We start from the raw sequence: 22,385 nt of genomic DNA on the forward strand, positions 1-22,385 counted from the left end.
CCATGGTGGAAGTCACCACTGGATGGCTGGAAACCCACCCTGTGCCTCATGCCACTGCCCGGAACACCATCCTGGGCCTTGAAAAACAAATCCTGTGGAGACACGGCACCCCTGAGAGAATTGAGTCAGACAATGGGACCCATTTCAAGAACAACCTTATAAACACCTGGGCTAGAGAACATGGTATTGAATGGATATACCACATTCCTTATCATGCACCAGCTGCCGGGAAAGTTGAACGGTGCAACGGACTATTAAAGACTGCCCTGAAGGCACTTGGTGGGGGAACCTTCAAGAATTGGGAACTAAACTTAGCCAAAGCCACATGGATAGTTAACACCCGAGGGTCTGTCAATCGAGGTGGTCCTGCCCAGTCTGAACCCTTACACACAGTGGATGGAGACAAAGTACCTGTGGTACACATGAAGGGCATTTTAGGAAAGAGTGTTTGGATTAATCCCACTTCAGGCAAAGGCAGACCCGTCCATGGGATTGTCTTTGCTCAAGGACCTGGCTACACTTGGTGGGTAATGCAGAAAGATGGAGAAACCCGTTGTGTACCACAGGGAGACTTAATTTTAAGTGAGAGCAGTGTGTAAGGTTTCATTCTGTATGTATATATGCATTCATCTGTAAGAATGTATTGATTTAGGCATGTTGTAGATGGTAATAGAATAAGGGGTGGATTGTCCTGGGTTGTAGTTTAGGGTGTATTCTATCACCATCTTCAGTTAATGGCCCATCAATGCCTTTTGCATGACTCAGAGATAACTCCCTCCGGGCGTTATCTCTCTCTTTAATGGGCCATTAAGGCTCTCTTCCATGACTCATCATCCCATTGTGAGATGCTCCGCCCATGGGGAAGAGCCAAGCATTCTCACCTGGATATAAGCTGGGATTTGGGACAGTAGAAGCAGCCCTCTTCCACTGGATTCCCAGAGGACCGGAGCTACCAGACCTTTCTACAAGATTTCTGTTTCAAGAAGACCACCTCGTCTGGACTGTTTCCATCACCCTGATCAGGTTGTATTCTGACTCTGTCACTGATTTTTCTTTTTGTATTTATTTTATTTTATTCTATTTTATTTTCCTTTTCTTCTCATTAAATTTTATTTCTGACTTAGAGCCTCTTACTTGGTTTGTTTTTAAACCACAACACCATGGTAAAGTGTTTGTAAAGAGGAAAGTCTTTGTAGCTGACCATCCTAAAGACAGTTAGGACGTCACCCAAACAAACCAACTGCAACACTCAGTTGCTACATATTTTTTTCCAATTAACAAGTGCTTGAAATAGAAGTAAAATTCCATGGCACTGTTTTTGCCTGAATTTGTCCTCTGGATTATGATAATACAACAGTACAATTTACCCCTCCCCCTAAAAAAATCTTTCCAGCAGCCTTCAAATAATGCTTACCATGAAAATTTCCAACCATGCAAAAAAGTATTTAACTATAGCTGAAGCAGTAAGTTTAATCTGGACACGGTACAAATCAATACTGTGGAAATAATAGAAAAATCAGCCAAAAAAAGATAAAAGGATAACAAACTGCTTTTTAGCAAAGCTGTTAAAGACTGTGACCTATAAGTGGTTTGTGTTAAAATGATACACAAGAGGGAAAACAGCAATCACTTTCCACTTTTGTGCAGCTTTTTCGTTTCACATAAATTTAATCCAAATAAATGAAATGTGCAAGTAGAAATGACAGGGTGAATACATCAAGTTAAGTGAAAAACTCCTCCCTTCTTGACTTCTTTTTATTTAATACTTTTAAACACGGGATTATTTTTTTATGATTTTCACATAATTATTTTTCTTATTAACAACAGTTGATTCAAGGCCATTTTCCTTCCTCCTCAAGGTCATTAGCAAACAGAGCTTCCACAGACAGTGCTCAAGGATCAGTCTTCTCTAATATGACAGAACTTGAGGAAAAGATACAGAAGTCTTCACATCTCTCCTCCAGAAACAGCATCTGGGTCTCCTGTTGGTCAGCCAGCTGCTGTCACATTAATAGCTTTCTTCCTCCAAAAGCCTTAATTAGCTAAGATGTGTTTGTTCAGGAGGCAGATCCAGATGGCAGGTTCCACTGCAACTTGGAGAACTACCCTTCTCTGTACGACTATGCTTTCTTGGCATATATCAGTGTGAATTTCAATGTGCAGCCATCAATTAATAAGGATCAAGTTGTCATCACTCTGTTGTCTGCAAAGAAAAAAATCACAATTCTCCATTCATCAGGGAATGCAATAGGAAGCATCTACCCATAGGAGCTCTGTTTAGATCTCTGTTCTCTGCTCTCCCATTTCCACATGCAACTCTAAAACCTGCACTGGACAATGATGCAAAAGCTGCTACAGCAGCAAAAGCTGTAGATTTTCACTCCAACTACCAGGCTTGTGCCCTCAGTACTGCACAGTATACGTGCTGTGGTGTGTATTTATTAAGCTCAAGCACAGAAATCTAAGATTTCTGCAGAGTGACTTGCAGGTGAAACCTGAAGCTGGACCTAGCTGGAATTCTTGTTAACTAGTTGATTTTCATGTGCCCCCAGCAACCACTGGGATACCTGCCCATCTCACATGTTCCTTTTTTGGCTATGGGGTCCCCCTCTTCCAGGGTACACCAAAAGTATAAAATTGCATTTCACAAAAGTATCAGTATATAAGTATACAACTATCCAACTGTTAAAGGGGGATTCGTTACACCAGTTGTGATTAAGTGTTCACATTTTGGTCTGTTCCTTCTCCCATAAACTGGCTTCTTTACACAGTGCCCACAACCATTCTGTGCACACGAATGGATTATCCTGGACTGCCTAGGGACAGTGACAAGATCCCTCCTGTCTCTAACAGGGCTTCAGAGGTGTGTTACATTGCCTCAGAAACAGAATTCAAAGAATAACCTCTCAGACCAGCAAGCACCACATGAGATGCTCATCTCTCATCACCACCTTAAGAAGGACCACTGTTACAGTGCCTTCAAGAAGGCATTCACCAGTGTGTTTTCAATATTCTGGATTCAAACAGTTTGCTCAGACACAGCATAGTTCTGGGATTAAGTACGAACCTCTGTCTCAATCACCCTCTCACTTTCTGCTACTACTCCAAGCTTAGTAGTAAAGCTTTTTAGAAACAGACAGTTTGAAGCAAAGACTTGGTTTGCTCCAGGACCCTTGGTAGTTTCATGCTATACTCCACAGTCCTCTCATCAGCTTTTGCATAGTGGTTTTCATAAGAGTATAACAGTTAAAACATGTTTAAGCTCAGAATTGCTCCCTTCGCATCATCAGCTGACTAAAGATCTAACGTGAAGTAAAGTACAGGAGGAACAGCAGCATCCAAATATTACACAGGCTGAGTGCTTGATACTCCAGCATTTGTGAAGCAGCGCTTTGCAGTGAGAAGGTAACGGTTGTACTTCTCAGGAAAATACTCATTAAAAACACCCTACTGACCTCCTGCAGCAGCAGATTAATGGAAAAGAAGTTCTGTCTTTTCTGTAGCCAGCACTGCTATGGTCTTTTAGAAATTCATGTAAATCTGTTGCTGGAAAACCACTTTGTTGGTATTTCTGAAAGAAAAAGCATTTCATTTACAACACAAGAGAAATCACTGGGCATGAAGCATTCTAAAATTTCCTCCAGAGTGACAGTTAAACCAGATTACTTGATTCAATAATTCAACGTTGCTGTAGAAAGGAAAAAACCCATTCCCATCCTAGAAAAACTACATAGCTTGCTTTGTTCCACCAACAAGGTAAGTGACAGAAAATTCACAGATTGTTCACAGGTTCTCTTATGTTTTGTTTGCTGCCCATATGGCCAAGCAAGTGCTCCCAGGCCATAATGGTATTGATTCTCCCTTGTTCACAGTGAGCTGCTGTGCTGCTACAAGTACCCTGGGCTCCTTCTCCCTAAGAACTCTAATTCTGGATTTGAAGGGTTCCAGTGTGACTATTCAACATTGCCATGCTGAAGAAGTGCCACAAAACCACCAAGTTCAGCATACTGAAACAACTCCCAACTGATGTGTGTGGAACGCTCAGAGAGTCAGTAAAACACCACTTTGCAGATCAGACTATCTGCCTTCCCACTCCTCACTGAGGCTCCCAGTATCAAAAAGGGCAGAGAGCACTTCAGGTCAAGAACAGAAGGTAATTACCAAAAACTTTGGTTCACTTTCAGACACTCCATACTGGAAATGGATGGCACAATTTTAACTTGAACGAGAAGTAGTGCATCTCTCAGAAGACATTTCCTTTTAACAACACATTTCCAAGCAGCACATTAAGGCAGCCTGGACGCCTAAATGACTTTAGAGTTATCTGCTTGAACCTTTCCAAACTCCTGCCAAAGGACATCTTTGAGATGTCAGCAAACCCAGCCACCCTTCCAATTTTTCAAGAGACTAAACGAAATGATTTTAATAATCTTATCACACACCAGAACCAATAGTAGGTGGTATGATGTTGAGTAATTAACAAGAATGAATACAAAACTGATTAGAAGTGTAACAGAAAACAAATGCTTTACCTTTATGGTGTCATAGGAGTCAGTAATGAGTGCAATAAAAAGGCTGAGGATCATGTATATAAACAGACTAATGAAAGAGTACAGATATAATCGGCTGAACATCCACACCAGCGAACTCTTCTGTTGGATTTGAGCAAATGTTGCAAACATATCATCACCATTGACCAAAGAAAACAGACATTCAGCCACTGTGTTCAGATCTTCAAACTAGAAAATGAGTACAAATTATTAGTCGAATGTGAAGATCAATCAAGACTCAAAGTTTGAGTTTTACTCAAAGCAGACAAAAAAGCCAACCCAGGCAATCAAATGCTACCACACTTTCTTTTACATTCAGGCCAAAATACACATGTCAGTAATAGACTTGTGATGTTCAACAGGCAGAACAGTCAATAACTGACCACCACAGAAAGCTCCTGAATTACAAGCAATTCTAGACCTGGAGAAAAGTATCATTCCACTTCCCAAAGCAGAGCTAAAGTGAATTCACGTGATCTATACAGTAAATCAGTGGTAGTGTGCGGGGAACACAATCCACATTCTCTGGCTTCCCAGCTCTGGAGCATCACTGAAGTATAGGTAATAAATCAATACTGTGTTAAGGGGCCAGCATTATCAAATAACATTCAGAACTCAAATGGTCTAAACTGAATTAACAATCTGTCACTTAGAAAGCCCTCTATGAGCTGTAAGTACAAGCTATAGCTCTGTTATGAAACTACTGGAGTACATCCTGTATAAAAATCATGGTTTAATTTCAGGGACAGTTCTCTTAAATTCCAAATTCCATTTCCCCAAACTGTAATGTGTCTTGAGGCTAAAACCTTTTTATCTACCAGGTAAGCCCACTTCCCATTTTGCTCTGCCCTTCCAAATAAGTGGATTTCTTAATGATAATTTATTGGACAATATGTATTAATAGCCACAATAAAACATTGTGCATTACCAATGAACTAAGACAATTATGTCCCCATAGTGAAAACAAGATGTTATGAAGTATCAGCTTGTAAGGAGAATATATTGGTGCATAGGAATAGCAGGTCTGGTTTACACCTATGGCTTATTTTATTATTCTTTTTAATTGAATTTTGAAGCCATTGTGAAACTCGGCAGTACATTCTCCAGAAAGAAGGGAGCATGGCACAGGTTATTTTTGAGCAACTCAAGTTTTGATACACTGACACAGAGAGAGACCTGCTAAGGACTTCTCACCTGGAAGGCCCCGGACTGACACAGCACAAAATGCAGGATACCCACTCCCTCTCTCTGACTATAGTAGAGGGTGTATTTCTATATTTTTGAGTATAAGGGGTTCTCCAGTGTTTCTGCACATCAGGGAAGACTTCCCATTTCTTACCAGCATGGCTCAGGATGGAGAGCCCCAGGAAGGCAGCCCTGGGCAGGCCTGCCTTGCACAGTGCCACATTGCCTTCCTGTGGGACACTGGGGAACTGTCAGGAGTGGGAATCCTCCACAGCTACAGCTGCTTTCCTTGACATTGATACATGATATTTAGGTAAGAGGTAACATTTTCATAGATAAGCATGTTGTTGACTATCCTCCCTTGGGCTCAGATAATGTACTTGTTGCAGGGAAGTTACAACAGTAATTACGCTGTGCCTTATAATGTTATAAACAATTGAGCCTCCAGTGTGGCAAAGGATCCCACTGCATCCCACATCCCACAGAGAAATGCATTGTCATCAACTTGGAACGTGCACACTGACTACCTACACTGCTCAAAGGAGAGACTTGCAGTAAGTCAGAGCAATGCAAGCTCTGGGGGCAGAGGAAGCTGAATCAAGCACTGCAGCATGTCTGTTACATACACACTGCGTGCACCCAGAGATCAAGAATAACAAATCAGACATTCGTTATTGGGCATTTGGAACTTGCCGGGGCAGGAATCTGCCTCTATTCAAACTGTCACATAGAGCATCTGCCAAGAGGAAAAGCAAACAAGCTTTAGGCTTGTTTTGCTTGTGTTCTAGAATATACAAAGCCTTACTCCTGCACCCAGGTCTCAGAAAAGGCATACCAGGCACACACTTTCATACTAACCTTAAGAAAACAAACAAACAAACCCACAACACACCCCCACACAGGAAGCAAAGCAAACAAGACAAACATTCATCCATCCCTTTATGAGTCATAGTTTAGGAGCTGAAGTTACATGGCACTGGAAATATTTGGAAAAACAAGGCCAAAGCCAAGGAGATTAAAAAAAAAAGTTACAGTGAACAGCCACAGTTATTTAGTGCCTCTTTAACCCAACTGAAGTGGGATTGCCAGAAGAGGGCAGAAGAGACAGACCAACACAGGTGGCCCAGACAAACCAAAGTGCCTGGTGCTGGAGATCACTTCAAGCACACAGTAAAAGCAAGAATAGGTATTTTGTTAAAAGGAACAGGTAGAAGGAGGTACAGAGGGAATGAGAAACACTCATGTTCACATTACAGCTTTTAAACAGACTTTTTCATTTAAGACACATTTCTGTTGATTTGGCTAGGAGCTGTACACACACAGAGATTATTCCCATCGTTACACTGCAAAAGGAGTGATACTGCTGCTGTACCTTCTCATGATAAGGTCCCAGGACAATCCAGCCACAGAAAGTATAGCCAAGATAGATCATCCCAGCACAACAACAAAACCTTAGCACTTTCGGCAACGATGCCTGCATTGTTAAAATGAGCACCTACAAATGAGAGTGGAGAAAAGAAGAAGGGGGGCAAAAGCAAAAAATTAGAGAATTCTGGAAAAAAGTGACATGTATATGTGTGTGTCTATATATATATATATATATATATATGCTTTAATTGTTAGACATTTGATTCCCTCCTTACATTGTAGGTTTGAAAATATCCCAGGTATCTGATGACTCCAACCCAGACAAACAAAGTTGATGTTCCAAGTAAAATGCTGCAGACATCGTAACTTGTGAGGTTCTGAGGGATCCAAACAGAGCAGGTGGTCAAATTACAAAGCAGTAGATATGTCAGCTTGACAGCTATTCAAGTTCCAGCAGTTCTAACAAACAAAGCAGGGCAGTCTAATACTGAAAGCCTGTTGCTACATCACAAAAATTAGATCAATGTGAACTGCAGTTATTTACTGAGATAATGCAAACACAACACTGCTGCAAGCGGAAGTACGCCTATGCTGAAATTCTTGAAATTTTGCATAAAGTGCAAAGTCTGGAAGAACAAAAAAAGCTCTTAGTTTGGTTACAACAGTCTCAAAACTAGATTGAATAACTCAAAATTTTTGTTTAAAAAGCTTACTATTTGCTGTTAGGCAAAGAAGCTCTCATTCACTATTTAAAAAAACATGAGCCATCATTTACATGAAAAGTGACCCTTGGGACTACAGCCCTTCGCATGCTTGCATACATTTACATCTCTGAACAGGTTCTCTGCCAGCGTTCAGAACCTTAGCATTGTTTTACTACAACCAAATTTACTTGCACTTTACTTTAGAAAGCTTGTACTTGTTGCAGTAAATGCAAGAGAGCCATCTAGCTCAAGTTTTCCTACCCTCAATCCCCACCTCACCCTACAGCCAGTGATTCCCAAGTGCTTCCTCTGAAGGCCACTCTGGGATGTGCCCTTTGAGCCTCAGTACACATGAAGCAGAAGCAGCACACTACCTACTCTGTTTTTCCCAGAACACAAAGTTTTGTGAACACACGAATTGTTGACACACATCTATTGAAGATTAAAAAAACCACACCACAAAACCAACCCCAAAAGCCTCCTGAAGAGCTGCCAGCTGGACAAAGCACATTGATTTCAGCAAGCCCAGACAGGGAGGTTAAGGATGAGCACGTGGTGACACTGTCTGTGCCTGTGCTTGCCAGGAAAACAACCTGTGACAGCCATGTTTCCAGTCCTACAAGCCACCGAGACCCCTGTTTCATTCAAGGGGATGACTTGTGGTTTCCCAGTACTGTATGTGCTACTACTTCTTATAGAACTGACAACTCAAATTGCTGGGTCTTTCTCTTAGGAACTGTCTACCCACAGGCCCCATACCTGTGGGATTAGGGTTCTTAGCACTGAGGAAATAAGATGTTTAAATATCTTACATGGTCTTACTGAAAGGTTTTGGGGAAGAGTGACTGAAAGTAGTTATGAGATAAACTATCACTAGGAAATGGACTAAAATAAGCAAACAGATGACTATTGACTATTATAGCTCACTTCCACCTGCCCCCTAGTTAAAGCACATTACACACGGTTGTAGCAAGATTAGTATTTTGGCTGAACTACGGAATTCTTACCTTGGCTTTTATTTCCATTTTTAGGATTGACCCAATGATTGTCATCACATCACTAATAATTACCAGGACATACCACCCATTTAGGAACTCCAGGCGATCAGCATAGCAGACACGGCGCTTGTGTTTCTCCAAGAAGAAATTCACAAATCTCTATTGACAAGCATTTAGACGGTTAGTTACAGGTTGCCTTGGATGAAAGACATGGCAATGTTCAAGTTCCACACAACCTCTTTTCCTATAGTATTCACTCAAACAGTAGTTTAAAGTTAATCCTCAATAGCAACAGAAATTAATAGGAAAAAATTTAAGATGGATTTAGGCCAGTGAAAATGAACTTTCCACAGAACATCTGATTTCATAACCCATTCCCACTAACCTAACCATGGCCTGTTATCCCCATGGGTTCCATCCACCTCTAACAGAGCAAGGCCACTCAACTAAAGAAGTGAAAAAGAATTCAAATGCAACTACAGAGCAAGAGCTCTCATTTCCATTAGAGCAAACAATATCACCTCTATGCCCAGCACTGCCCATCTGCTTTCATTTGCTCTTTTTGCTCAGGAATAAAAGTGAAGTGCCTGTTCCTGAGAGCAGTTTGACAATGCCCCTGTTGAATCATGTCCACTTGACTCTTGGTCTTGTTTCTAAGCTACAAAAAGGATATATTGAGCTAGATAAACAAGTAGTTGTGTTTTCATATCCTATCTACCCTGGACTCTTCTTCTAACTCTCATGAGCCAGATGTTTACAAAAAAAATGGCCAGAATTAGACAGTGTGCTATGCTTTACATTTTTTTCAGTTAGAGCTAGCTTTGAAGGATGTTCATTACGGCATTAATTTATGACTAGACCTCTATGAGAATTCTACTCTGAAGACAGGGAAGAAAGATTTGTGGCTTGGAGGTGCAGGACACATTGCCTGTTTGCAGCACAAAGACTCAGATGTGTTTTTGTCTAAAATCCTGGAGAGCGGAGGGGGATCTTTTTTTCCCATTGAGAGATACAACAAAATACTTCAAATTACAGCACTACACAAATAGAAATAAAATCTATTTGCAGTTAGCAATTGTCCACCAAGATACCTACACATCCTTTCTAGAGATAACAGTAAGAGGGACATCTTGCAACAGATTTTCTCACTTTAATACTCCATGTTTCAAAATGTACCCCTTCACAAGACTAGCAGCCACAAAGGCAGAGACCAAATAAGCATTAAGGTCTTCAGCCCTGTGCTTACCTTCTGTAGTCTCCAGGCAAGAACAATGGATCGTGTGCACAGGATGAGAGAGGCCAAGCAACTTAATATGACAAATCCATCAAAGACTAGAATATATTGAGTGTTTTTCTGGAGAACTGTAAAGAGCCAAGGAAATAACACTAAGGTTAATCTTTTCACATGTCTTTTAATGCAAGTTTTGTGACATTTTGTAACAATTCACACTCAAATACTCTCAACCCAGAGGCAGATGGGTTACAAGCTATATTCTCCCTGCAAGCATATCTTCAACACAGCTCAGCCAAGACAGTCATGGAGACTGGGCCGCAAGAATGAAAAATACGTTCAAGTTCTTCAAAATAAACCCAAAGATGAGTATGTTAACATAGGTATCCTCCTTTTTACCTGTCCATCTGTGCTTCCACAGTATTACAACTACACGAGGCAAAAGAAATGCAGATTTGGTCTGTATCAACACTATTAAATTTAAAAAAAATTCCACCTTAGTCTGCAATAAGAAACTTCTTGGACTTTCTGTACTGTTTTCTTTTCATCCACAAGTTTAAAAGCCATCAAGTGAACACAAATTAGATGTCTTCCCTTGCTTCCTCGCATCAATGGTCCCTATCTTTTCCGTAACATACATTTTTAACTATATGAAATAGAGGGCATCGCTCATTTTTAATTGTGCCAATAGCCCATCAGCTCACCATTTTTACTGAATTATGCATGCTTCCTCAGCTGGTAATTAGACACAAAATAAACTACTCTGGAAAAAGTAGTTGAAAGAGAACCACAAGAAATTACTTGACAGAGATGTAAGCCAAGGCACTTTGAGGTTATTCAGAATATCCTATAAATTACCACTTAAATATCATACAACATGGCATTATCAGAGAAAAGTTGGCTTTACCAAGGGAAAAGGCAGGACACTTGACATTTATTAATCCAGATACTATACAGCACACTGAAAAATATTGTTCTATTATAGTCCTTTAAAGCAAGTCAACACATGGGAGAAGCAGCTGCACAGTTACTGCACAGCTACTATTCCTTTAAGAGGCCTTTAGTGCACATTCCTGAGCTGTCATACCCAGCTTTAACACTAGAAATAAATGACAGATGCCAGCCTTTGTTCATACACATCATTTAATCTACCAGCAGTGGCAGGAAAAAAAAAAGTGAACATGAAAAACAAACTTCAGAAACAGTATGCTTCAATCAGGTAGAAGAAAAAAAAATTGAAAGCTGTAGGTTGGAAATTTATCCAGTGTTAGTGGATTAAATTGAGTTATCTCAGAACAGCACAATTAAAAATCTGTGAAGAAACATTCATCCTCCTTGCAGGTAGAGCTCACTGCTAACACACACTGGTGTGCAGAGATGGTCATGTAATCTCACAACACCCTCACAAAAGGAATTATTTCCTAGCTCTTGATTAGCAAGAGATAACAAACTGCATTAGGCAAGCTGCATTATTTTACAGGCAGAGGGATGAAGAGGCTGGGGAATGTCTTACTGGACAGACTTCTACAGACCAGGGAAAGCAATGGGAGATGCATACCTGCTGTTATGTAAACACACACACACACCATACCTACCAGAGTTAAATATGTGCCAGTCTTTGCATTCCTGAATGTCAGTGTCACTATCAAAATAGATCTTGATTTTTCCACTGTGGGCTCTATTATTGAAAGTTATCTGAAAATACAGAGCTACATCAGAAACAGGACTAGCAAGATTGTATGCCAGAAAATAAATCCTGCTAAATGCTTTGGACACAGTGTGCATTAATATTGTTGACCAGGCAGGCTTTAAGAAAGTTGTCACCATAAATGATGGTGTAGACATAATTTGAGTAGATAACATGTATTGCCTAATGAGCAGTATTCCAAGAGGCCAAACTTCACACTTAGTCTTTAGATGAAGAACACTTCCTTGTCCCCTTTTCTCAGGTTATCAAGTTACCAACTAGAATATGTTACAAAGCAACAGGGTCCCATGGCAACACCTTTTCAGCAGCCTTTGGGAAGGAGGAGTAAGGCCAGGACATACTGGCCCTGCTTCTTTTGCAGGCTAGATATGAGGATGACACCTAAGCCTAAACTCTCATTACATACAGTGTTGGAAATGCTACAACCCATTTTCACTTACAGTATTTTGAAATACATAGCAGTCAGGCAATTCACGGGCATGGATTGTCTGTAGAGCAATGCCTTTCAGCTTGAAGGAGATTTCAACCTGTATTAGCCTGGATATTCGAAAAAGAGGAAATATATTTAAATATCACAGAAATATACACAAACTGCACAAATCAGAACCCACTATATTAATATGAAAGGACAAGTTGGAATAATTTAAAAAAACCCCATCACTTTACCTGTAAAACTCAAGATTGAAAAAAGAAGAGTTCAGCTTCAGTTCTGCCTTCTTACCAGTTAGTTCCTTTGGCTTTAAAAGGATACATTCTGGAAAGACAAGAGGAAACTATGTTATCATAAAAACTTCACACTGAAAGTAGCATTAAATTGATCAATATGTACAGCAAGTCTCAATCAGGGAAAACATTAATTTTGAGCTAGTGGGGTCAGAAGCAGGTTTGTGTACTAACTCATGAGCAGTTAGCAGCCAGGACTCAGCTCTGAGAGGCACTAAGGGCACCCACCCATGGGAGGTACAGACTGACCAGCATCCAGAATTCTGTATTTGAACCTCCTGCAGAGAGGGGGAAGAGGTGTGTTTAAGAAAAAGAACAACAAAACACCACCTCATCATCAACTGCAAAGATTTGTATGTGATTGAAGAGTCTCTCATAATCACAGCTATCTTTTCTAGGCAGGTACTAAAAACCAATGCAAGAAGCATGGTAATGTTCCTGTGATTGCCACACAAAAAACTATTCTATTGGTTTTAAGCTTTAGAAATAGAATTTAAGTACTCTACACCAAGACATTTTAAGTACAGCAGTACTGTACCTGTTTCAGTAGAAACATCTGTGTTCAGTGTATCATTGGAAGGAAGCATTGTGCCTCTCTTGTACTGTTGTTTACAGACTTTTAAACCTGATTCTTCATGTTCATAACCAAGTGTCCCCAGGGATATGTTCTTTAAGTGCCTGTACTAGTTTAAAAACAAAAACAGAAGTTAGAGAAAGCCATCTTTTTTTTTTGCATTAGATAGCAAATAGAAACCTCAGTTATAAGTATCAAAACAGGGTATTAAAATAAAAAAAAAATCTTTACTTTTACATAAAAGCTTCCCCCTCAATTTACAGACAAGAAGGCTGCTGGCCACTAATTAGTAGTGATCAGCATCCTGGTGACACAGTGACCGGGAACCTTGCGCCTCCTGGGCTGCCTGCAGATGACCAGCCATGTGTCAGACAGCTGTTAATTAGATGCCTGGCAAAGACTTCAGTGCACTATTGCTGCTAACCAAACACCCCCAGGGATATCTTCACCTCATGAAGGGGATAGTTTTCACACCACTAGAAACTTGATCATTGTACACGTGATCCAAGTCACGGTTCTTATCAAATCCACGCCAAGATCAAAACCAAAGCAGCTCCCCGTGTCACTACAGAAGAGGGAAGCCATGCATTCACTATAGAGCCAGCAACCAGTGAACACACAGAGAGCTCGAGCAGCCTCCAAAAGTAACTTAACCTGCCTGCTTTACACAGGCACAGAAGTAGCTGAAAACATGCCAGTGAGGAAGGTACATTCTTTTTCTGCTTACTCCAAAATACAGCACAAGTCACCTTCTTCACTTGCAAGATGCGCTTGAAAACAAGGACTAAAAGTGAAAACAAATAAAGCTGTGCCAAACCAAGCATTGTCCAAACATGGATCAGCCCTGAGCAACACCAAGAACTACATTCTGGGCCAGTCCCCTCCAGACTTACTTTCCACACAGCCTTGGTGTCTGCTGGAAGCAAGAATCACCCTCTGATCCCTGGAGTCACACCTTCCATTCCCCGCACAAGTGAGGCAAGCCCCCAGGGCACACCTCTTCTGGTAGCTCTTGGCTCCTCTACAGCTGATCAATGGACTAACCATGAAGGACAGGAGATCAAGGACTAACCATGAAGGCAGGTGCCTGCCAGCTCAGTTTCCCAAGAGCTAACACTGACCAAGAGAAGCCAGACAGACCCATGGCCTTTTGGGGAAGAAGGCATAAACACACAGCAATTCATTAGTTTTTATTACTACGTGACCTAGCAAAAGAGCTCAGGGCAGCATACAGCAGTGGTCAGCTCTCAAGAAAGCATTTAGCTTTCTTGGAGGCCTGAAGTAAATAAACCTGGAAATTCAGGTAAGGTTTCCTTTTACTCAAAAATTTGTTCAGCTGGCTTTGATAAAGATTAGTCCCTTTTCATCTTATCATGAATTTCTTTATTATGCATCATTCATTGTCATCCTATTTCCCCCCTCCTATGGGCATTGTGGCCATTAGCTCATCTTGTGAGGTACAACATCCCACCAGTCATTAACAACCACACGCTCCAGGTGCACAACTGGAACTGCAACAGAAACTACCACACTTCTATCCAAAGTTGTGCCTTGCAGTACCACTTCAGTACAGAGTTTAGACAGCCCAGGAGTAAAGCATGGCCTCCTCACCCTGTCAGCCTCTGAACTCAGAGCAAGCTAAGGAAGCCATATCTGACTAAGGCAGATCAAGTGAGTGGAAACAGCAGTTAGTTAGTCACAGCTCCTCATCCCACTGAGGACATCTCCAGATCACTGCTTGCAGCAGCTGTTGCCCCACTCATGTGTGCTCTCAGGCTCTGCCCTCCTGACAGCACGAGGTGCTGGGCTACCCACATGCCACTTTCAAACAACATTATGAAACAATAAAAGCAAAATTTCTGATTATAAATTTCCAAACAGCCACAGAAGAGGCAGAACAGGCAGCAGGATATCCTGGTCTTACAGCCTCTGCCACAGGGCAGAGCACAAAAGTAACAATTTCACACAGCTGCTTCATAATAGAAACTTCAGCTTGAACCCAGTAGAGAAGCAAGGGAAACCTGTGTACTCTTCCAAGTGTAAAACTTATATTTGGGGTTTTATGTTGCTGGTCTGTTTGGGTTTTTTTCCAAAGTGTTAAAATATCCCCAGTGGTATACTACACAAAGGCCAAAATTTGGTTTTTACAGCTCCAGCTTTGCTGTACACAATTACTATTTTCTGTAACGTCATATCCTTCCGCTTCACTCACCCAACCATGCATTTCAAAAACACAAACCAGAACACAAAATCCCATGTCTTCTAGCTGCCCATCTCAAAATAAAAAAAAAAGCTTTTCTTTTATCTTACGAGTCACCTAGATTGGTTCTTCCCACAAGGTACCCTCTACATACAAACAAAAAAAAAGGCAGCAGTAGTGATAATGTTCACCTGACAGCATGCTTTTTAAATTCTTATACATGATATAAAAGTCTCAGGAATGACACAGGACACTAAAGAACTCAGATTTCACAATTTAAGTCTCCTTAAAGGATATGACTACATTTATACCACACAGACATTTTATGAAGAGACCTTTTTCTGATGCCTGGCTCATTCTTGAGGATATAAAGCTATTATTTCTCTATTGTCTTGAATCTGGAATTCACCTCAGTCTTAGTGCCTACAAAAGAAGGAAAGTGAAACAAAGCAAGCAAGGAAGAAAAAAATAAGAAAGTAAGCATGGTTTATTGCAGAAACAGTGGCAATATGGAGAGTTCAAAGAAAGATTGAGAAAACGACTTCACCATTCATTTAAAATGCCAGGAATGAGAGTCTTAGGTCTTGTCCAGCACACTTGATCTGCTGGTGGCTCTGCTGTAGCTTACAAGAGAAGACAGGAGAGCAGCAAGCCCCACAAGTGATTGACAGTGAGCTTTGGCAATTCACAGCCGTGCAACTCTCAGATGCTGCTGAACACAGCTGCAGTGGCAACACTGCTTTAGTCCAGGTGCCAGAGCTCATGTGCCAAGGCCAGTGAAAGTGAAAGGTGGTTTAAAGCCACTTTTAATTCATTCAACGTTAATAATTTCTGGGTTTATCATCATTCCCAACGCAAGAGACATTCCATATTCCAGAGTCTTTCATCTCATGACTTCCAAAGGTGTTAATATTAAATACAAAAACATTTACAAAATTTCATCCTAGGTTTATTCCATTTTCTCTGAAAATTGTAAAGGGACTGTTCTTTAAAACACCATCCCTAACCAGGGTGAATGCCTCTACACTCCTAAGTACCATATTCCCCATTTTGAGGCCTCCAGCCCTCACTACAAAGCTGCAATTCAGGACAGCTGTCAAGGACATTTTTAAAAGCATGCATAGTTATATTCAGGCCCATATATCTTCAAAGTAAGACCTAAACCAAGATTCCAGTTCATGAAAGATGACCAATTTTCAAATTTTCTGGATTGTGGTATTAAGAACTACCTGAGTAAACTTCTGGTTTGGATTCATCTCCAAGAGACAAAAATTCAGCTGTAACACAAATTTCAAGACACCCTATCTAAACTGATCAAGTGAAATACCAAACTGAAATTCAAGAATGGAAACAGAAAATCAGAAACTTAGCAGAAGTTTGTAGCTGTATCTGCAGCCTTAACACAGTTATAAACACACACTCACACCTACCTGATTAATAACATAAAAAATGCTATCATAAGCATCCTGTTGTGTATATATACTGCAGCTGTAGTCGTCTTCATCAGTTCCAGAATAGCCTTTCAGGAATAGGTGTTTAAAAGCAACAGTGTTTTCCTCTTTGAATGAGACCACCAGCTGGTTACTCAAACCAAAAAAAACAAGCTGGCAAGAGAAAAAAAAATGGATTTGAATTTTGAATAGTGGTCAAGCAGTAGCATTTTGGAATGAGCACTAAATTACAATAAATACAAACCAGACAGGTGCCTGATGCTGTAACTCTGCTGGCAGGAGCTGAGAACCTGTTAACTAATGGCATAAGATTGCCAAAGCCAAGGTTATCACATGCAGGGTAAGTGAAGCAGAACTCTTAGTGCAGCACCTGAACAGACAGCTATATCACTTGCAGTTCTAGATATCATGGACCAACAACTCCAACTGAGATTTGCAAAAACCTTTGTGGAGGATGCAAATGGCAGACAAGCTAACATAACAGCACAACCTGCTACCCCTGGAATGATCTGCTTTGCTATAGACAAATTCCTGCACCTTTCCTACCTCCAGCACAGGATTCCAGCAAACCTACGTGAGACCCTGCAGCAATAAAAAATATCACCTGCCTGACTCAGGTGCTGCTTAAGGAAGCTATAACAAGAGGAACAGCAAACAGCAGAGTTACTACTGAAGACTACATGTTCCCCTGCCGTATGGATGTGCCCATTTCCACCACCACCACGGAAAATAAACAGAGTCTAGAAACTGCTTGGTTTTTCAGCAAGAGCTTTTTCATAGGCACAGCAGCAGGAGGATATCCCAGCTACGGTGCCTATGAAACATCCTGGAAGCCCCAGCTATCTGCCTGACATCTGAGCAAAACCAAAGGCTGAGAAGAAAAGTCTCAAGCAGCAGTCCAGAAAATCTTGTGCCCTTTGAAAACCAAGCAGCAGAGCATCCTTTCAGCTCACAAAGGATAGTGGGAGACTGGGCAGCAGACAGAAAATCACCCCCCAAAATCAAAGTCTGTAGGTTAGGAAAGATGGCAGTACTGAACCTTTTCAGAGACATGTGAAGTTGTATTTTGTATCATCATTCACATGCACAGTTTACTGTCCTGTGTTCGAAGGAGGAGGAACAACCCACATATGAGGTGCAGCTGCCAGTAAAGAACGCCAGGGCACCTCTTCCTTTCAGCTTGCACTGTGCTCACGCTGCTCACCACCTCCCTCCCTCACACACTTCACTACAATCCCTGTTCCACCAGCTCTATCTCTACAGGTCACAGTTGTGCCAGCACTAGTGTAATTCATTTATTTTAATTAGCTTTAGCTAATTAAACAACCACTCCATCCCACTCCTGCTGCAGAGAGAGGCCTGTCAGGATTTGGGCACAGCACCAGCAGAGACCAGACCCCAGAGCCAGCCATGGTCAATAGAACACCAGCACACACGAGCTGGGGTTGTACTTCGTTTCATTCATAGCAGGTAACTCAAACACAAACCAGGGATCCCACAACTCAGCAGGGATATTTAGCTGCTCTTGCAAACTGTCATATGGCAGTCTTGCATTTCAAAGGTTCAGAAACCGTAATTTCTACCTATGTGTGTGTCCCATTTTGCTTCCATCCACACGCAGTCACAATTAGAGGATTGTAAAATAACCAACTGCACTGTGATACCAGCACAGTTTACAACCACCCTCTTCTTAGTATCAAGCAGTACATGACTTTTCAAATGCATTATTTGATGGCAGAAGCAAGAGGCACATCCAATTCCTGCAGCCCAGCTATCCCATCATCATCAGAAACCATAGCATCTCTACACTGAACATGGACACTTTAATTTTCAGATTAGATATCAGGAAATATCACATTTGAAATAGTCCAGTGAAACTAATCTAAGAATGTAACAAAAAGCAATACTGTGAAAACAAGCCTGAGGACAGTGCTGAACTTAGTGGGAAGAGTAATTCGCTTTAAAGTATTATGTCAAAAATGGCAAAAATATCTGGTCAAACACTGCCCCAGAAATCTCCAGGAGACTTTTGTAGTTTATGTTATTCTTCCTCATGGAAACACCTTTCATAGTATGTTTTCTTTATGGACTGAAGTGGGAAGTTCAAGCCAGTTAACAAACACCAAGGATGCTAAAGGCCCAGAAGCACAGGCCTGCTACTCTTGCACATCATTGCTTCTTTAAGAGTAAAAACAGATGATTACCTGTGTTGTAACCATAAGTATCTTCAAAATTTGCAAAGCCAGTTTCCATGGTATCTGACGTCTTGCTCTGTATTTTTCACATGGATTCATGAAGTAAAACTTCAAATCCTCTTTCAAAGCCTTCTCTTTTAGATCTAAATCTGATTGAGTCATCATATTTCTGCCACAAATAACATATTAATTAGAAACAAACAGAATGCTTTAGCACACTATTTCCTCATTGCAGTATCACTTCAGATCAACACATGACATAAAAGGTCCAAAATAGCTTTTGGGTTATTTTATGGAAATGTAAAAATATTTCCCTGTGATCACATCATTAAAAACCATTTCAAACATATTGTTAAACCACAGCATTTAGAGATATAATTAACAGGCATTAAATAAGAAGGTCTCTAATAGAAAGAAATGTAGACTTGCTATTATGCTCTTAAAAATCCATTTGAAACAAAGAGACACCACTATAAACATATTTGTCTGAGTAACCACATTCTAGCAGAAGAAAAAGGTGTCTTAAAGATTAAACCAGAGCAGGCTTCACACACACTTCTGCTATGAACATGCAGCTTCAAGGGTTAAATACCTTGGCAGTTATTTATTGAAATACCTGGGCACGTAAAACTCAGAGGACTAAGTCCAGAGGACTGTTGTTTTAAGTTTCTCCTTCTCAGCTGAAAGGGACATTGAAAAAGCTTTCCCCATCTCCTAATCATTTCAACCCTGCTTTCCGGTGTCATAAATTTTGTAACTTTCCTACTTCACACACAGATCAGAACCAAATTTGTCATCTTTTTTTTCCTCTCTTTACATGTTAAGAGGATCATATCTGACACCAGCTGATTATCAGTCCCATTTACCATTCAGAATATTATTCCCAATGGTCTGAATTTTATAAAGGATAACATTTTATCTGAGAACTCAAAACTGAAAGCATCAATTCCAAGTTTTCAGGTACTTGTAATATTTTTTCATTTTTACTTTTTGTGTCCTCACCGGTCTGAAGTGCACAGATATTTAAGCTCAAACTGCAGCTCACAAAGCACATTTTATTTGCTAGAGCCAGCTGTCCCACAAGAAGAGAAATTTCAGTTAAAGAAGCACAGTAAAACTGATATCATGGTGTTTCTTCAGAAGAGGAAGTGAAAACAACAAAAAGCCTGTTTTAATGTTAAAAGCTCAAAAGTCATCTTTCCTACACAGGCTTAAATCAATTTTCCATGAAGATGATGAGAGGCAGGATGATTTCGGTTTGTGAGGCAGGAAAAACATGGGAAGCTCCCAAGAAAAAGAAACCGTGGGCAGCATTCCTATTTAAGCTTACAATAAAAACATAGTGTTACTAAAGTTAGTCAACTTTAGTAACACCTAAGATACAAAAACTTTGAAAGATGTAAACACACCTGACAGAAGAGCATGTCATAATCACAGTTGTGAGCATTGATTAAGGAAACAGGGACATACATTTTTCAATCCTGCATTGACACACAAAGACATCACTGCTCCTGTACCAGCTTCTCTCCAACAGGCAGCAGCATTTTTGTGGCTAAACAGTGAACAAGAGCTAACCCAGAGTGAAAGTGATAGGAGGAGGTAAGAAAGAAAGAAATAAACAGAAAGAAAACAGAAGAAAACAGTGTTCAGCTAAATCTGGTCAAGCTTTAAAGCATGAAGGTATGACATAAGAACCACTCCAAGACTTCAGCAAAATCCTCCCCTAAGCTTCCAGTAAAAGCATAGTAGAAGCAACAAATATTTACAAACAAAACAAAACAACAAATAAACACACACACACCAAACAGGCCAAACCCCTCCAAATCAAACAGCAAACCCTAAAACAAACATTATTTTTTTGTGATATTCAAATACATACCATGAAAAACAATGGTTTACTCAAAGATGTGTACCAAGACCTTACAGCTAGTCCAAAAACTTGATGTTGACTAAGAACAGCACTTTCACCGTTACACAACTCTCATTTGTGGCTAGGGATTATTTTTGTTGGTGTCTTTAGCTCCCTTTATTAATTAACTGGAAAAATTATGAGCAGGAAATTTGTCAAAGAAAGCAACACATTTTCTAGCTTAAGAGAGAGAGCCAAGATTCAAGCCTGTATCACTATTGGAGTTTGTCTTCCAATAAAAAACAGGCATTCTCTGGTGTAGTATTTAAAAAATAATTAATTTCTTAAACAGGTAACAGGGCAACAGGTGAAATATATCAACTGTTTTTCAATTCATTCATTTCTAGAATAGATTAAAAATTACATCCAAATAGACTACACTAAATCAGCAGAACTAGGACCTCCAACCAAAGCACCAAAGAAGTTCAAAAGCTCTAAGAGATTACCAGTGACTTACCATATTTATAACAAACCATCCAGTTCTGCCACAGGGTCATTAGCCTAAAAACCTAAACCTAATTGAAAGAAACTACCCAGCTCAAGACAGAGCAATGAAGCAATTAAATTCTGACACACTAGCGTAATTAACACCACTCAAGGGCTTTCCACACCGTGTTTTGAGAAGTCTGACACAACCAAATGTTTTTGTGAATGAAGACCAAGTGTGTCTAACGCGTGCTTAGGTGCACACCCAGGTGTCATGTGTCTCATCTATTTTAACTGTTATTAAATCAATTCTAACAGCTGCATTACTGTAACCAACATTTTACTGCTGTAGCTGGTAGGACAGTTCTCAAGAAAGAGGATTCAACTGTCAGGACTACAATTTACAGCTACCTATTATGAAATACACTTGTAGTAGTCAGCTCTTCACCCAGCAGAAAAAGCAACCTCGAATCAGGCGGGTAAAATGCGCTTAGTAAGTGAGCGCTGTCACTTTCTTTAGTGAGTAACTCACTACTGTAGCGATACTAACAGTGTCCATCAGAGCTCCGTATCAGCAACATTTATCTACTGTGTCTTGAAGAGCTATTAACGAGAACGATGGGGTGCTAAGGGGGCAAGAAAGAGAAAAAACGCGGAAAAAAACCCCCATCACTGAGTTGAGTTCTACATACCAGCCTGGGCAACCCCAGCTTCACCTCCCCGATCTCTACTAAGCTCCGCACTCTGCCAGAGGACGGCATCGCCTGGCGCTTCTCAGAAAGGGCGGGGAAAGGCCCCAGCGCAGGGGTCACACCGCCGCCCCCCGCCCGGCCGCCGCGGGAGGAGCGGGGCGCGCACGGAGCGCTCCGCGGCCAGCCAGCCTCCGGGCGGAGGGCAGGACCTACCTTGTGCAGCACCCGCCACACGAGCGTGCCGCGACACCCGTGCCCGCTCCCTGTGCCCGCTCCCCGTGCCCCCGGCCCGCGCCCCGCGCCCGCCGGCGAAGGAGCGCCCTGACCCGCCGGGCGGGCTGACCCGAGGGCTCGGCGCCGCGCCCCCCCGGCCCGCTTCCCTCACCCGCTGTGGGCGGCCCGCCCGCCGGGGAGGGACTTGAGGGGGATCTCCATGGCCCCGGGCTCGGGCCGCTGCCCGCACGGGGCAGG

General features: G+C 41.2%; 1 protein-coding gene across 3 annotated transcripts; it reads right to left on the reverse strand.

The window, feature by feature from the left end:
* Nucleotides 1-1,450: 1,450 nt before the first annotated feature.
* On the reverse strand, nucleotides 1,451-22,385 carry MCOLN2 (mucolipin TRP cation channel 2). Of its 3 annotated transcripts, none has more exons than XM_066325140.1 (14): nucleotides 22,300-22,385; nucleotides 18,897-19,056; nucleotides 16,672-16,845; nucleotides 13,006-13,150; nucleotides 12,411-12,498; nucleotides 12,185-12,281; nucleotides 11,632-11,731; nucleotides 10,052-10,167; nucleotides 8,815-8,964; nucleotides 7,379-7,480; nucleotides 7,108-7,230; nucleotides 4,533-4,739; nucleotides 3,456-3,571; nucleotides 1,451-2,203 (listed from the first exon to the last, which is right to left on the reverse strand). In XM_066325140.1, exons 1-14 carry the CDS (start codon nucleotides 22,347-22,349, stop codon nucleotides 2,167-2,169), a joined length of 1,665 nt encoding a protein of 554 aa, XP_066181237.1. In that variant the 5' UTR covers nucleotides 22,350-22,385; the 3' UTR covers nucleotides 1,451-2,166. The 3 variants fall into 3 exon arrangements, with proteins under 3 accessions (XP_066181237.1, XP_066181239.1, XP_066181238.1); XM_066325142.1 differs by lacking the exon at nucleotides 22,300-22,385 and adding an exon at nucleotides 22,128-22,159; XM_066325141.1 differs by lacking the exon at nucleotides 22,300-22,385 and adding an exon at nucleotides 21,915-21,975.

This window comes from Sylvia atricapilla, chromosome 9 (assembly GCF_009819655.1).
Source record: "Sylvia atricapilla isolate bSylAtr1 chromosome 9, bSylAtr1.pri, whole genome shotgun sequence".
NCBI classification, from domain to species: Eukaryota; Metazoa; Chordata; class Aves; order Passeriformes; family Sylviidae; genus Sylvia; species Sylvia atricapilla.

Excerpts from the sequence above, each read along its gene's own strand:
- MCOLN2 (XM_066325140.1), bottom strand. The coding sequence starts at position 22,349 with ATGGAGATCCCCCTCAAGTCCCTCCCCGGCGGGCGGGCCGCCCACAGC. Across the intron at positions 19,057-22,299 it reads GGGCGGGCCGCCCACAGCGG|AAATATGATGACTCAATCAG; the intron begins GTGAGGGAAGCG and ends TATTTGTGGCAG. Across the intron at positions 12,499-13,005 it reads AGATGTTTCTACTGAAACAG|AATGTATCCTTTTAAAGCCA; the intron begins GTACAGTACTGC and ends TTGTCTTTCCAG.